Source organism: Sylvia atricapilla, chromosome 9, assembly GCF_009819655.1.
Source record: "Sylvia atricapilla isolate bSylAtr1 chromosome 9, bSylAtr1.pri, whole genome shotgun sequence".
Lineage (NCBI taxonomy): Eukaryota > Metazoa > Chordata > Aves > Passeriformes > Sylviidae > Sylvia > Sylvia atricapilla.
The window spans coordinates 30,664,995-30,682,911 of record NC_089148.1 but is presented as its reverse complement, the minus strand read 5'-3'; the positions used below and the strand labels follow the sequence as shown (position 1 = coordinate 30,682,911).

At 37.3% G+C, this 17,917-nt stretch overlaps 1 protein-coding gene across 1 annotated transcript in view; it reads right to left on the bottom strand.

Moving 5' to 3' along the window:
- LOC136365163 (BEN domain-containing protein 5-like) overlaps positions 1 to 17,917 on the bottom strand; it is a 564,308-nt gene that overhangs the window by 529,116 nt on the left and 17,275 nt on the right. The window contains exon 2 of the mRNA XM_066325516.1: positions 16,932 to 17,054. Coding sequence (XP_066181613.1) covers positions 16,932 to 17,054 — 123 coding nt within the window. The remainder of the gene's footprint in view (positions 1 to 16,931; positions 17,055 to 17,917) is intronic.

Here is a 17,917-nt window from a genome sequence, read left to right as displayed (position 1 = left end):
GGGAGAGAGAAGGGCAAGGAGAGGGCAAGGTAGGAAGTTGAAGGGAAGACTGCTATGAAGTGGCAGGCAGCAGTGGAAATTTGTATTCTACAATAGATACCCCTTTTACAATTCCACATATTATGTTAACATGAAATGCTAATCTTAAACTTTAATCAGATGAGAGTACTTTTAAAATAGCTACGTCCATACAACCAGGAACTTTCATGTGAAAATTCACATTCACGTCTATAAAGCACACATATATGTGTAGACATTTATATTTGTGTATCTCTACCTTCAAAGACACTGTCCATTAAAATTGCGCAACTTTCCTTTCTGAGATTTTGGGCTTTAACAATATTTTTCTCTGCAGAACCAAACTATCAATGTCCTGTCTCTAACCATGCAAACACCAAACTACTTTCAAAGGAATGGTTTGTTTGGAGGGTGTGGTTCCTTGCACAGCTGTCACGCGTTCCCCAAATTTCACGTGACAATAATTATATAACGATCACAAGCAATTCAATTCCACACATTTGGAGACACGTGGAATCGGTCTGCTAACAGCAGACTGAAGAGCATCAGTGTGACAAAAAGAGAGACTGTCTTCCTCCATCCTCCTACAATCTCACACTTTAGTTCACTAACACTGAGTTTCTCACCTTGGTTCGGGAAGTGAGCACTCCAGTTTCCTCCCGGACACAGCCCCCTGTGCTTGAGGCACAGAAGAAATGTAATTTCCCTTGTCTCTCGGACATCCAGTATCTAAGAAGGGCAATTTGCAAACTCCCCTACAAGCAAAGCAAACCCAGGAGCTGCGACGAGGGCGTGCAGGTGATTAGAGAAAGAAAATGGATTTAAGATGGATGGGATGAGAATCTGAGTCAGACATACTATTGAAATTGAACTGCCAAGATCTTTTTCTTATAAGTGAGTATTCCAAAAAGCCAATAAAGCTTTTAAACAAAAAGCAGGCCTTTTTTTGCTGTATAATAAACTAGATTAATTGGCTTTTAAATACAGAAAACTCAAAAGGACAAAGTATGAAGGAACAAAAATCAAAACAGAACTCCCTTACCCACTACGTTCCTGCTATTACTTTTCAGCTTTATCTGAATCTCACGAAATGTGGAGGAAACCATGATTTTAAAGCCAATCACATTGCATACTCACTTTTTCTGCTCTTCTAATAAATCTTTGATATCCAGAAGTTTCTAGCCTACCAAGACGCCCACTTAAGCTTGATTTAGGATTCCAATTAAGTGGATTAAAATTAAATTTTCTTTTATTTGACTGTATCTCCAATTTTTTTTTCCACTGGGTTTGTATTTGGTAGGAATATATTTAAAAAAAAAAAAAAAGGAAAAAAAAATCTAAAAAAAGGAAAGCTGTAGATTTTCAAAATGGACAAATTTTTCTTGTAAATTATTTTCTGAACCCAGAAAACAAATCATTACTTCTAAAGCAATTAGTACTTAAATAACCTTAGAGTGATTGTTGAGCTGCATTATTGTGTCTCATGGGCATGAAGTGACCTTGATCAATTATACAGATTCAATGTTGCTTTTGACTCTTCAAAGGCAGGGACATACACACACTTTGCAGTACTAGTTCTATTCAAGATTAGGCTGAATTTCTAAAGAGGGGTGCCACATAAGAATTTAAAGAAATATCAAAACCTCCAGTTAAAAATAACAACAAAACATGCTATTTTGTTACATATATTATGTTTTACTTCTAATAGTATACCCTGACAATGTAAGAAGCTGCTGATATGAGCTCTTTAGAACATAATGCACATTAACTATGAGATAAAGGTGTTACTGAAAACTACTTCTTTAACTATATCCATGGCTAATTCTAATTTTCAGTTTGAATCTATATGTATGTGCTTTACAACACATTCATTCATTACGACACACAAAAATATTTTTCTTAAGTTCACTGGAAAGTTTTAATACATTTTGAAACACTGGGCAAGGATTTACATAACAAAACAATTATCACCTTAAGAAGCAAGTAGTTATTTTTGGTTCCTAATTTTAATAATACTCTAGAATTTTAACCTCAATAACCGGTATTTCTTTTGCTTATTTACTTGGAAGTAAAAATATCAGTTGTTTTATGAGTTAGGAAAAAATTTTTACATGTTACTAACCATAGTGAAAAACTTTCAAATAGAGAAGCTAACAAATGTCACTAGCTTTATCCTAATGGACTTGCTTTTTAAAAAGCCAGTCTTCAAAACCAGGAACTTTTATAAAGTTCAGTCTGTCTATTCATTTTCATATTTTTACCACACTGACAGGAAAACATTATCTCTGTGACTGAAAGATGACTTTCTGTCCCACTGCTGATGTGAAAGGCAATCAGCAAGAGCAGGACCTTTGGCTCTAGAACATCCCAGACTCACAAGAAACGTGGCAGTCCCACTGTCCCCTCTAAAGATGGAAATAGTTTATATTTGGGGAATTAGAATTCGAATTTAAAAGACTTCCAACTCTGAACAGGTGGGGAGCTTCTTACAATTACTAGGACAGCAGGGCCGTTGTAAATATCAATTTATAAACTCTCCTATAAATAAATATATAAATAGGGGAAATCAGGAATCCTAAAGGGCTAGCAGCTATATTTTTGGGTTTTTTGAAGAAAAAAAAAAAAAAAAAAAAAAAAAAAAAAAAAAAAAAAAAAAAAAAGAGAGAGAGAGCTTTTTTCATCACCAAAGTGGTTTTTTTGAAGCTCATATAAAACTTCACCTGCATAAATCAGTTCCATACACGCTGAGGGATTTGGCCTCAGTGTACACAACCAGGGATTCCAGAGTCACGTGGATATTTGTGTCTCTTTTTTCCCCTTTCTCTCATTCTTTTTGCATTTGCTGCTGCATTTTGCTGCTCATCAAGGCTTAGAACACCCTGGAACAGAACCCACACCCTGGGCCTTCCCCTGAGCCCTCTGCAGTGCAGGGTGTGGTCCAAGGTGTCCCCAGCCGTGTGTGTGACACCAGGGGACAGTGACACTGCCCGCTGTGTCACAGGGGACTGGGCTCCACCTGCCCCTGCGAGGCACCTGACACCACCAGGACATTCTCCCAAAACCATCCAGCAAGCAGGAATAATTGTCATGGAGGAATGATTAGCTAACAATTTTTAGGGGGCAAGATAATTTTATAGGACTTGCATTGGTTAATTAAGAATACTGCTAATAAATAAGTTTATTTTATTTGGTTATATTTTCTTGGTGCTGAAATCTTTCTGCAGGATTGGAAATAATTCACAAACATTATATTTCCAGTGTAGCATCCACAGTAAAATAACTTTGGATTGCATATTAATTAGCCAATACTGAATTTCTCCACATTTTCTAGTTCATACCCTATGGAATTTTATTTTGTTAAAATATAGTAGCCTATATTTGCTCTCACTATGAAGTAATGTAGATAAAAAAGACCAAATCACAATTATCAAATTACAATTATACAACTTTCTCATTTCAGCATTCTTCCTTTCTCAGAAGAACCAACAATTTAACATATGTCTTCCAGTTATTATTATCAGTTAACAAAGCTTGTTACAGTACTGTCAAAGAACACAATATTGCTTTTCTCCTCATCTAGGTTAAATCAGCCAAAAACTGAATAGGTTGCAAAAGATAATGCTTGTTCTCCCTTCTCTTTCTTTACTCAGCTGGTTCATTCTTCATTAGTCTGAGTCAGAGGAGATAACCTAACACAATTTTTCCAAAAGTATTTAAGTTTCCCCGTACTGCTGAAATAATATCAGTTATTGTTACAGTCTATCTGAAATAGTATCTATTATTCCTAGTATCTGTTGAAGCATGGCAGACTATAAAATAGCGTCCCTACAAAGAAAAGTCCGTCTTATCCACCGTGATTCAGGATGACACACACTTTGTTCAGTTTTAAAGAGTAATCAAAGGTGTGGGCTTAAATCCAATTAGTGTGCTTCAGAGAAGATAATGTCAAAATGCTTCAAATGGTGATTCTACCATATAACACCGAAGCTCTGAACTTCGAGGAGCCTCAGATTTCTGGAAGTACAAAATGAAAACAAAAGTATCTTGCAAAGCACACAGTGACCTCCCGCAGTAAAGGACTCTAAGTTATTATTAACTAGGCAAACATTCTAAACAGAAAATAAAATCAGACGTCTTGGAAGTCATGTATTCCTATCCCAAGAAGTATCTAGGTGTCATTGTGACACTGCAGATATATGGGACAGACACTTTTAATTGAACTCCTCGTAATCACTGAGAATGTTCTTCTTTTCCTGCCATCTAATGGGTTCTGTCTCCTCTGGCACTCGCTCTCACTGACCTTCCCTGAGTGACAGAGCATTCGCCCACTTGCCACATGACCATTCATTCATGGAAACTTTCACAAGCTTATGGTCTGACCTAAAAACCAGTAGAAATTGTAGTTATGCAGAAATTTTTCCACTGATTTGCTGGCCTGGACCAACAAGCACCGAAGATTTGGCATCCTGTCACCACAGACCCCTGTGCTAGAGAAAATATTTAGAGTGCACAGCTGAAGTTGGAGTTTTGGGCAAGAAGCATTTTGTGTCCAAAGGAGCATGCAGACTGAATAAGGGCAAATGATAACCAAACATCAGCTCTGGATCCCAGTTCCTTTAAATAGTAAATATATATAAATATAAATTTAAAAATTCAAAAAGAAAAAAAAATAGGAAGCATTTTGGACAGGCAGATTTATGAAAATCTTTCAAAGAGGGATACCGGTAGAGGAAATCGTAAAAATGGGAAACCTTGACTAAAATAAAATGGACAAAATGTTTACTAATGAAAATGAAATGCGAATAAGAGGGAAGGAAATAAATTATCACTAAATCCAAAAGAATAAAGAGCACACAGACGGGAATGATGAAAAACAAAACAAATGCTAATGGCAGACTGATAACATGGAGTCCTAGTGGTGATAACAGCAAGGTGAATTTGATATAGCACTTAATGTACAGACTCAAGAAGTGAGGCTCAACATCCTCTCAACATACAAAAGAAGATACTTTAGCAATAACATTTGCACAAATGCAGAAGGACAGAGAAATAACTGGCAGGATTGCATTGAGATAATCAAGTAAGAGGATGAGAAGTGTCTGGGATGAGGGAGAATCATCCTGAAGAGACTGAAACAGAAGGGCCACTGAAAATACATGCAGTAAAAACCAGAAGTCAAGTTCCAACTTGCTATCAGCTTTTATTTTTCAGATGAAAGCACAAATTAATTACAACACTGCTGCCCTTTTCCTTGTCTTAACTTTACTTTTAGTAAGGAGCACATCTACAGTCCAGCACCCCAGCAAGCTCAAAGCTCTGGTATTCTGACAGCAGCGGCTCTGTAAAGCACAAAACTCCAGAGCAAACTCACCCTCTCAGTATTCATCCAGTCTCAAGACATTTTGGGCTGTGCTAACCCTGCTGAACAATCTAATTTAACTGTGCCTACACAAGAGGCCATCAACCCAGTGCAGTACATGGGCAGTTTTATGTTGCATTGAAGGTGTTTCATTATACAACTTTACAGTAATATGAAATATATATGTAAAGTCTTACATAATTTGATCCTAATAGAATAAAAACTGCAAGTAAGAAAGACCAGAAAGGAACACAAGTGTCAGAAAAATTCTTAGTCAATCATTCAAAAAACTCACTGTGAACATAATTTCTTAAGCTGACCACCAAAATGCTAAAAGGAAAAAGAAAAAAGCTCTCCATATTTTATATTGCATTAATGATAAAGGCTTAAAAGTTTTCCATATCAGAAATATGACATTCCCTTACAATCTTTAAAAAGGCTACTAAAAATGAATTATTCATAATGTAGTACAGTAGCAACAATAAGCATGCAAACCAAATTTTTTTTAAACAGAATAAATTATCCTTCTTGTGTAAAAGGTACAGTTCCAGATGAGAGAAAAAGGGATGTGATTCTACCAGAAACTGTTAGAATATAATAATAACCCTTCATATATTATGGTAATTTACTTTCACACTATGTTATTGTAGTAGATACTGGAATTCCAGTAGCTGTCTAAAAAACACACAGTGATAATTTATGGTTTGTTCCCAGTTTGTTTTCAGAAATACAAACACTAAATCAAAATTAGCATGCTAAAGGCTGAACCTAGAAGGCAATTAGGTTACTAAATAGCATCAATAAATGCAAAGTGAAGCTCTGCATGTATCCAAAATAATGTGTTTCCCACCTAATAACTTCTATCCAAATTTCTGTTAGGCTGAGCAGAAAAGTCTAAAATATTCTCTCCTGAAATCAGATAGTATCCATCCAAGAATAAAAATACTTTTTGTTTATGAAACACCTCTTCTGAAGTATGTTTTCCAGCCAGTATTCTTTCAAAAGTACAGACCACTGTTTATTTCACAGCGTTTTGTCTCTTCTTGCATTAGAGTGGCAGCTCAAACAAGCAAAGATCTTAATTTGGCTTGTTAACTTTGGAACAGCAGGCAGCTGAGAATTTTTAAGTGATTTAAAGAACAACAAGAACAGAATCTATCTGAAGTGTATTCTAATTTCAGGGCAAAAAGAAAAAGTCTCTTAGGGATTTCTGGAGATTGTCTAGTGCTGGAAGAAGGTCAGCATGAGGAGGCTGCTCTGAGCTGCATCTGCCCAGGATTTGAACACCTCTGTGGATGGAGACTCCACAGCCCCTCTGGGCAGCCTGTGCCAGTGCCTTCAGCCCACTGGGAAAAAAAATCAAACGTGACCACACAAAGGACAGGATTTATGAGGAAAGGGTGAGGGAGCTGTTCACCCCTGGGAAGAGCTGGCTGAGAGGGGCCCTCATCCCTGTCTGCCAGTGTCTGCAGGGAGGGATCAGAGCAAGGACCAGGCTCTGCTCAGCAACCGCACCAGAGGGACGGGCAGAAACTGATGCCCAGGAACTTCCACCCAGACCAGAGGAAGAATTTTCCTGTGCAGTGACTGAGCACTGGGAAAGGACACCCAAACAGGGTGTGGAATCTCCCTCACTGGAAATATTCCAGAACTGTGCACACACAACCCTTTGCCATGTGCTTGAGCAGGAAGGTGGAACAAGGTGACCCACTGTGGTCCCTTCCAACCATCCTGGGATTCTGTGAACGGGATTCCTGTATCCGGGAGGGAAGTACAAGGAACACTGCTCTCCCAGCTGGGGCTGCCTGAGCCCTGTCCTGAGCCAAGAGCAGCACCACATGTGTGGTCACACAGTGACAGAGAAGCAGCAGGTCAGCACTGCAGTGCCCACGGTCAGCAGCCCTCCCAGGGGAGAGACTCACGTGAACATTTCAAATGGCTCTTCTCTGCTTTAGTCCCTTTCCTTCTGTTCCTCTAATCTTTAAAACCATCCCTATCTGATCAAATCTAGCAGACATAGTACATGATACGAAATTTCCGACATTTCAGTCTGAATTTGGCTCACACGGATCTGATGCAAAGCACTCTTAACGTTTCTCAGCCATTTTGCACTCATTTCACACAGCTGAAATTCACTACAAAAGGCACTAGGCAGTCAGGAACCAGCGCTTTTGTGTTCTTGTCTTCTGCAAAACAGGGATAATATTACAGGTTACTGAACTAAATGAACAAAATACCACTATTCAGTCAAGCAGAATATTTCAATGTTTTCCCAAGATGAAAATAAAGCTTTTCCAATACCTCTCAGCTCCAAAATGTTTACTGTTCTGCTGCCACTTTCCCTTTTATTCTGAGTACAGCCACTCCTCGTGATAGTCTACACAGCACCATCTGCATAAGCAGAGTAAAGAACACTTCAATTTTTCTAGTTCTGAAGGGCTCCGATTTCAAAAGACAGAGGCTGAGCACACCAACAGGACAGTGACAAAGTACTGCTTTCAGGAAATAGCAAGGGGAAGCATTCCTGGCAAAATAAACAGTGCCAAAATCTTTCCACTGGCACTGCTCTACGCTGTATTTTCTCTGGGTTTGAGAACGCAGCAAGATGAAATTTGGGAAGGGTGGTTGGCAGCTCTTTCAAAGGCTCAAAATCAGATAAAAACCTAAGGTACAGTTAAGGTCTGCACTGTGCCCATCAGAAGAGATTGACCTGGACCTACCAATCACTCAAAACTAACACGATTCTCTATTTTAAGAAGCAATTATTCAAAGCAATTATTTCCTCAGTCAGTAACTGAGGCAGAGGTCGCCTGTTATTCTATAGAGTAACTACAGATTTATTCAAATCCAGGGACTGTATATGAGAAGAATTTTGCATCTCCTCATTAGCGACTTCCAATGGTGTTAAAATATCCTCAGGTACAGCACAAACTCATCTAGACATTTTTCCTTCATACTTTCAACTGTCCCAGGCTTCCATTGTGTCACTATATATACATACCTCTATACATTCCTGAGTGATTAACTGATGTCACATTCGTGTTCATATTAACATGTGCAGTTTGAAATAAACACAGCTGCATTTATGTCAATGATTTTATATTCAAATATATCTGATTATGCTGAAATAAACACAGCTGCATTTATTTCAGTGATTGTACATTCAGATAAGGATATTTGTTCAGTGTAATGTAATGTTCCTTCACACTGGCAGGGACATTGCTATTCTTTCTTGTATTTCCCTCTATCATTTTTCCAGATGGAAAATTTTTGAACAGAGCCAGAAAAATGGAAACTGGGAAATTTATCTCAGAACCTGATATGTAGGAAGATCCTTTTGCTTAATCTCAAAAATTACTTAGCCCTCTTTATATAAAGTATCTTTGTTGTTGAGGGTCTTTTTTAATTCCTTCTCTATCAGAGAAGAAGCTTACAAAAATCCCATGAAAACTTTAATGTCTGATGGAAATGTAAGTACCAGGAATGTGCAGAATCTTAAGAATGGATCTGCATCGGGTCTATTTCTGGACAACACCATCTTCAGCCACTGTCCTCCTAAGAAAATAGTTTGAATGGTAACTAGAACTGTAAAGATTTTCCTTCCTATTACTTGATCGAAGTATAGTTCTGCACAATGTTAATTTTGGCTTGTAACTATAACCTCTAATCTATTTTTGGAAAATAATAGAATATCATTAAATGTACTAGCAGTGATTAACCATTTAATCAGATGTATCTATCAGGTGAGATCAAGGTCAGTAACTCCCAGAAATGGACGCCCAAGAAAAGCATAAGAAAAAACTAATCATTTGAAGACACCTCCCAGTATAATTCCCTAATTTACAATGCACAGCTTATGAACCTCCTGAGCCAGAAATGTTGCTGGTATTTAGTAGCTCTCAACTGATTTCTCCTAGCTGGGCTGGTCAGTTGGTTTTTTTATTGAAAGCACGACACATGTCAAGTTTTAGCAGCCACAATGTCCTGCAGGAAGAAGTTCCACAGTTTAATTAAACAACATGTAAGGAACCATTCTCCTTTGTTTGCTTTCAACATACTAACTGCTAGTTTCATCTGATGGCCTTTACTTTTAGTACAAACAGAACAGACAGGGAAACACTAATATTTTAAATAGAAATCATGATTTTACAGACCTTTAATATATTATTCCTCAGTTTTCTTTTTTCAGACTAGGGATCCATACTGTATTTGGTTGTTTCTTGTACTGAGGCTGTTGAAAATCTGCTGTGAGCTTACAATATCTGATCACAGACATTTCTACTTTTGTTTCCAGTTGCTTATTCTGGTCCCTTTAGGTTCAATCAAAGAGCAAATCAACACGTGCTTTAATACCAACTGAGGAGATGCAAACACTTGGTAAGAGGGAGGATAAGAGTGGTCCTGAAGAAGGTAGTGCGAGAATCAGATGATTCCGTAAACTGACTGTGAAAATCATAATCACTGCACAACAACTGCAATTAACATCCTCATTCTTTACTCCTTGTTACAGTAATACTTCCTGCACTTTCCTTAGTTCCATAGGTCATTAGTATCTATTTCCCATGAGGTATGCTATCTGAGTAATGCCATATGTGTTGGCTGGTATCACACAGACACCAAGCACTCCCCCTAAGCACATTAGTAAAAATGTCTTCCATAACTATATCTGTTTAGATATTTAAAAGGTTAATATTTAGTTCCATTTGCAATGCTGATCTAGCAAGAAAGAAATTCATTTGGCAGTACAGCAGTAACATCAATTTCCCATGTAACTTTAGTAATGCATTTACTGGAAAGAGATTAATATCAATTCCATAAATCATTCACGTGCTTTTTCCGGAGTTTGAGACATCTGAGTAATGTCATATATGTTAACCGATAGCACTCTGTGCATGCTACACCCATTAATCTATGCCTAGTGTCATCATTAAAACACATAAAAAAATTAAAATCAATCTTTGTCTCTTACTTTATTTCTGACTTTTGACTTGCAGTAGTCCAAAGGTATTGATACTCTGATGCACTGCTCCGAACTGGGAACAGACATGTTCAGAAATGGGAAACATTTGCTAAATTATCCCTACTGGCAGCAATAACCACTTCATGTCTTCCTGTGAAATGTGGCATAAACTACTGTCAAAGAATAAGGAAATAACTAAAATGTTTCATTAATCAGACACACCTTGAAGCCCCAAAAGCAGGCTGAAAACAGACATCATTACTGAAATAACACAGTGACTTTCATTCCTTTGTTCCTACTTTACAGATGAGCATCCCTGTAGAAGTGAAAGCCAAAACAGTTTCACCTGACTTAATGATTCTAGACATACATGAGAGATTATAATGCAGGAAACTTGGATTATCAACTAGTTTTTGCTCCAAAACACAGTTTTACCTACCACTAAAAGTGTTTGCACTGGAAGAAAGCATCCTCACACAGCTTTTGCACTTTCTATTTCTACTGATGTGCCATTATCACACTCCCCTGTATTGCTCTATTCCTGTTCCAGGATATCACAGTGCTACTGAAAACAAGGGGAAGAAGGGTTTTTCTGTTCATTTAAACATAAACACACAGAGGGTCAGATTGTTTAATAATTTTGGAATAATAATAGAATAATAATTCTATGTTTGATGGCAAAAATACAACTATTTCCTCGGTTGGATATCAGTTCTTCTTTGAACATGACACTTAACAGAATCATCATCTGTGCTGTCTTAGTTTTCATTTTTAAACTTTTCACAAACAAAAATGTCCATTTCAGAAAACGCTTTGCAAATCAAACTTTACAATATTTTACTAATCACAGCTAAGATGAATCACCCCTAATTTTAGCCATCTAAAGTTTCATGTCAAGCCTTAACAACTGGGACACAAGCAGCCCCAAAGGGCAATCCATCCTATATTATCCGTGCTTTTGTTCAGAAGATATCTTTCATGGTAAAGCTCAATGGCCTATTTCACGCCTGTAAGTGGTTACAATGAGATCAGCGGAATTACAATCACTTATTGCAATTTTGAGTGTTGTGCAAAGTGTTTTATAAGTACATTATCCTATTTTTGAAATATAGAAAGATATTTAAAACCTTAACAAAAATGATACGAGGGTACTTCTCAGTCATATGAGATCTCTTAATACATTGTAAGTTTTAACTTTTTCCAGCTGATTAATATCATTTGCAATCCATCAGCACTGAATTTATTATCAGGTTCCTAATGCAAAATATTTTACAAACCTGCTGTAGGAAAAGACAAACTAATGTTTGTGAATCATTTTCATTGCAAGGTGGTGGTACAGCAGTTAACATAATTTGAGGCTTACAGTAATTGAGATTGAATCTAAAATTTTACAAAACTTTAATTACAACCTTTTGAACATAAACCACAATACATAAATTACCCAATCATAACATTTTTTCATAAAAAAATAAGAATTCATCCAAAGGATAGAAGATTTAATGACTCTTGGCGGAGTTCCACTTTTTGGTTGAAATGAGAATAAAAGCAGACAGCAGCTTCATTTCTAATTTCAAGAAACACAGTATTTTTTAACAGTTAAACAGCATTATATTTGACTAACAAGCCAAAATATATATTTTCAAAGCCTTATTAAAAGCCCCTGTATTTAACAGTGTGAATGCTGAGATTTACGAACCTCTGTGAGCCAACACTGCTCCTTCAATTCTCAAAAGTAATTATGAAACAAGCAATTTGAGCCACAAGCAGCAGAAACTGTCGAGCTTGGGGTTTTTAACCATCCTCACAACACATCCCAGTCTGCAGCCTGACTGCAGCTCCCTCCCCTATTCCCTGGGACATCCCAGGCCAGGCAGCAGCCCAGAGCCACCAACCACCATCCCTGGGGACTGGCAGCCCAGTGACACCAGGAAAAAGGAACACTATCTGGGCTGCCCCAGCGCTGCTCTGCAGCAAAGCCACACCCGGCACTGTCAGCCCAAGATTTTCATCTGCCAGTTCTCTTCATGGCAAGCCCAGGGAGGCAAAAGCTGGAGAACAACCAGAGCCCACCTTGGAATCCCTCTGTGATGGAGCCAGGAAGGCAACTTGTGGCTATACCCAGAAAACAGCCTTTGCACAACGACAAAAAGGGGCGTTTTTTTTAAGGGCTGATTCATTTGGTTTATGTTTTCTTTGTTCAATTAGCAAAATACATATAAAAAGCTTCTCATGCATCATGTTAAATTAACTAAAAATCTGTGACCTCATGCAGAAGCAAGGCTAATGATACAGATATGTAAGCTCCCAGAAAAACAACTGCCTTCCAGCACTGGAGGTATCATCTCCAAAAACACATTTTACAGTGAAAATGACGAAGCAGATAAAACAGATCTTAGCCACAATACAGAATAGGCTGCTGACATAATGGATGCCATCAGAAATCACAAGCACTAAGGCAACACGAGACAGTAGGGTTTAGCTGGCTAAACTAAGCTTTGAAGTCCTTTAGAGAAAATGTCTGAAATATCAACTCACCTTGAGCATGAAATGTCAGATTCCCTGAAGAACGTGTTCATATCAAGATCTGGGCCTTCCTCAATCAGGAAGGACTTCTTTGCATAGCAGAAATGTATACATACTTTTACCCAGAGCACTGTATTCTGCAAAACGCCCGTTTTGACAGAACAGTAGATAGGAGGAGAGGTGGACATTTGTACAGTTGTGCACTGCCACTAAACTGAAACTGTGTTTGTAATGCAATGCATTAATGAATACTAGAAAACAGAATTACAACTAACAAAATGTATACATTTCAGACAAGGCATTTATTTCCTTTAAATTTTGTACTGTGCATAGGTAGTTCTGCTTCCATTCTTCCCTGAAACTAACTCGTGTTTCTTGTGAAAACTGAAATCGTCCAAAAAGTATGGTGTGGTATGCAAGAAAGCTGAATTTTCACCAGTTTCTTTTATGCTAGTGATAAATCAATGTTAAAAATTTCTTTGGGCTGTATATATACTTAAATATTAATAAAGATAAGGAAGATTCCAAGCAACACTAGCTTGAACTATGGGAAACACAAATTCCTGATATACTTGCAAGTTGATAATTCTTCCTCTTCTTTACTCCTCTGTCAGTTATTAATATGATAAAGGGCTCAGGCACCATTCTTCATTTTCAGTAATTGCATTTACTTTACAGCAATGATTTTTTCCCTACTAATAGATTCATTAAGAGTAAGTAAAGTGCAAGCCACCAGCTGGCTTAGCTCCTTCTGAAAAGGACCTGGACAGTATAAAGAGTTCACAAGTTTTATAGAAGTCAACAGTACCATGCTATTGTGAAAAAGATTGGACTGTCACATTGCAGAAGTAAATAGATTGCAAGGCATGTAATAAACTCAACATAGGATTGGCAGCAGCTTATCTGAGTATCATGCTCACCTTGGACCACTGCCAATCAGGGAAGGCACAAAACAGCTGGAGATAGGCCAGAGGAAATAAAGAATGAGAGAAAATTTGGAAAATGTGAGCGCTAAGGAACCATTAAAAAAAAAAAAAATAGCAGTTATTTAACCTGAGGAGGGAAAGGCCAAGGAAAGATATGATAGCAGCTTTCCATTAAGTCAAAGAAGAAAGGAATAATCTGCTTTCTGTGCCTATAGGACTGGACAAGAATTAATGCCTTTTTGGTAAGAACATTTCTACATAGAAAGAAAACATTTCCTCTATTGAGCAAATTGCAGTGTTAGAATGGATTGCTGCTTTCTCATTGAAACTCACTGCCAGTCTCTGAGAAAGATAAACATCTGTCAGGAATGGCAAAAATAGTTTATTTTGCCTCTCAAAAACAGAATGGACTGAAAAGAAATCCCAATGCTCAATTCTATTTTTTTTTTTATGATTTTTTGAACGCAAGGCACTTCAAAACAGCAAGCTGGACACTGGTCTTCAGACTGCATAAAAGCACACCTCTGTCTCTAAAAAATTCATGCTTTTCAAGGCCATTTAATACAACAATGCTATTTAATACAATAATCATAGATATTACAGAAATGAAACTGCATCAAATAGCATTTCTTCTGTATGTATTAATATTTTTCCTGATTTCCACAAGTTTAATGCCCTTTCTCTATTCTGAAATCTGTTTACTTCCATTTCTACAATATAAAACACAGTCATTGAAAAATAGGTCCAGTAGGAAACCTTCAGTTCTATCAACCAGACCTTTCAAGAAAATACAGAATGCAGCCAAAGAAAGCCACTTATGGAATTACATTTAACACAACTTCTGGTTTGGAATCATAGAATGGCTTGGGTTAGAATGGATCATAAACATCATTTTATTCCAACCCCCCTGCCTGAGGCAGAGCCACCTTCCACTGTCCCAGGTTGCTCAGAGCCCAGTCCAACCTGCCCTTGAACACTCCCAGGGATGGGGCAGCCACAGCTCCTCTGGGCATCCTGGGCCTCATCAGACTCATTGCAAACAATTTGTTCCTAAGAGCCAACCTAAATCTACCCTCTCTCAGTTTAAACCCCTTTCTCCCTGCCCTGTCCCCACCAGCCTTGGGGAAAAGTCTTTCTCCAGCTTTTTACAGGCCTCCTTTAAATACAGAGAGGCCACAAAAAGGTCTCCTCAGAGCCTTCCCTTCCCCAGGCTGGACAAGCCCAGTATTCCCAGCCTGGCTCCACAGGAGAGGTGATCCAGCCCCCAGAGCATCTTCGTGGCCTCCTCTGCACCCCTCCAGCAGGTCCATGTATTTCTCGTTGCATTTCTTGTTGTGGGACCCCAGAGCTGGGGGCAATGCTGCAGGTGGGGTCAGTTTTACCATCTGTTCTTTCAAAAAGGCAATTTCAATAGGATATTATATTTAAGGTGGTACTCAAAGAGCATCAAAACAGTCTCATAAATGTTGTATCCCACTGTTTGGACAAGAGGCTGGGATAGATTTCAACAGTAATGACAGTTTCATAAGTTATCCAATATCAGTTAATTTGCTTTGACCAGTAAAGGTACTTTAAGCAATTATTTGGCTGACACAGAACAAAAGATGAAGTGAATTTACATATGAAGTGTACACAAGATTACTCTCATTCTTGCTAATACATTGTCATCATGAGAAAGTAAATGAAGGTATTAATTTCATTCATATTTGTGCTTTGGAACCGTCTGAATATGCAAAGCAACATCACAGCCTCATCATGTTACAATGTAAATAAACACAGTATTTCAAATAGCACCTACTTCTATCACATTCTGTTATTACCAAAGTATGTAAGGTATGAACATTACCTTTGAACTGAATAAATGTTTTAATTTAAAAATATAATTAATCCTATTGTTCAAAAAACTGGAATTAAACCATCATGCAATGACTCACAATACTTCACAAATAATTTGATGACTGCTACTGATCTTTTTCATTGCAGAGAACTTTAGCACAATAAAGTAAATTTCCCAGCTTGGCCATGATTCATTTTGTAAGCCATTTTCTAATACAAAAATGCAAAAACCCCACATAACTATTATGAAATAGCACCCAAAGTATTTTTAAAAATGCAGAACTATTGTCTGAACCTTCAGAGAGACACACCTTTAAAAAAAGTTATTCTTCATTATTCACAGCATCATTTGCACTTTTTACATAATGTCATCACATGATTTAAAGAACTCACTTTAATATTTATCCAGGAACTGGCAGCCAATATTCTATCCTAAGAGATGTAACTCTTCATAAAAAGCTCATTTTACAAGACACTGGAGCAGTTTTGGCATTACCAGCACCTCTCACATAAACCATGCTGAAAACTATAGTTTATCCTGCCAAATGCCTTTTCTACATATGGAGTTTAACAGTGCTCTGTAGGTCTGAAAGCCAGTAATAATAGATTTTAGCTAAAAATCTGGTAGCACACATGTATGTAACACAAAAATTTAAACAATGCTACATTTTCAGGGATATATTTACCTACATACCCCACACGCATTTAAGCAATTTAAATTTCTCTTTAAATTAATGTGTTGTATAACTCCTGTAAAAAATAATTTCTCTTTCAGTTTCAAGTAGCTTCCTGAAGTTTAATTCTCCTATTGACATCAGAGGCAGAACTTCCATTAACCTCAGCAAAATAGGATCAGACCACAGGAAACCCAAAGTAATATATTTAAAGACAGCACATACACATTTTTAAACTTGTCTAATTATGCAAGGATGGGCTTGGCACTTTACTCGGTTAACTGCCCCAGTAAATTTCTAAATTTTTAAATAGCATATTTTATATACTACATCATAAATACATAAACACTACCACATAAATAATGACAGAATAAAATCCAGTTACGTATCCACATGTGGTTAAAGATGGACCTGATGAAATTTTTATTGTAGGCAACAGCAAACTTCACAACCTTTTTAACATTTGAAGTCTGATTTGAAGGCATACTGCGACTGAAGGGAATCAGCTAAATTTGTTAAGTAGCATTTTATGTAAGTCTTCTTTAGAATTAAGACACTTTATAAAAAGATGAGTGATAGACTTTAAAGAATTAATATATTGACAACTAGGTGAACATAACACTGCAAATACTCACCACTTTCAAAACAGGCATCAAATATAAGATGTCCTTTTTTAGGCTGTCCACAGTAACCAGCTGGGAGAACAATGTACTTGCTCACGTTCCCTGCTATGATATCATCACTTCCCATGGCACTGCCTGTTGCAGTAAAAGTGAAAAAAAAAAAAAACAAAAAAAAAAAAACAAAAACAAACCAAAACCCATGAGCATAAACAGAATATACAGAATATATAAAAATCAGTAGAAGGCAACTCCTCCATGCATTTCTACATAAAGTGAAATTTGCACCACTTAACATCTGCACCAGTAAATGAATTCTTTCTTTTCAAAGTGTAGTGTGTAAGAATCTGGATATAATAATGGTATCATCTGTTAAAGCCTCTCTAAGGAACAAACCACCCAGCCTGGTTTCTTGCATGTTTATGACCTGTGGCTGAACGCTCTCATAGGCATTAATCTGATATTCAGCCAGATCTACTTCTTTCAACAGGAACTCTCCAGCTCTAGATCCTGCTGGATTCCCTGGAATTGAACTCCTCATCAGCTTCTTCATCACAACCCTCAGAAGCATCCTCCTCTCCATCAGCATTAACGGGATCTTTTTCCTCTATTCTGCTGCCTATTTTCACGCATCTTAAATGAACTTAGGACCTTTAAGGCTGTTCAGTCCCACTCATATTTGAAATTTTAAAATTATTAGAAGGAAGAGACATACACTCATGGAGCCATGTGACTATCTGAGCCCTCCTCGTTAGGAAACAAAACTCAGAAAAAAACTTCAATAGAGAAATGTTTTTTAATGCGACGTTTATTTCAGGGTAAAATACATGAGGACATAAATTTTCCACACAATGGTATGATTTTTGTCAAAATATATCAGCAGTGAATACAGTGAAAGCTTTATCCTAACAGTAAAATTATAATAGCAAATTGCAGTCTGCAATATATTTGTTTCCAAATAGGGATGGAAGAACACTATTCTCTTTTTTTACATTTGACAT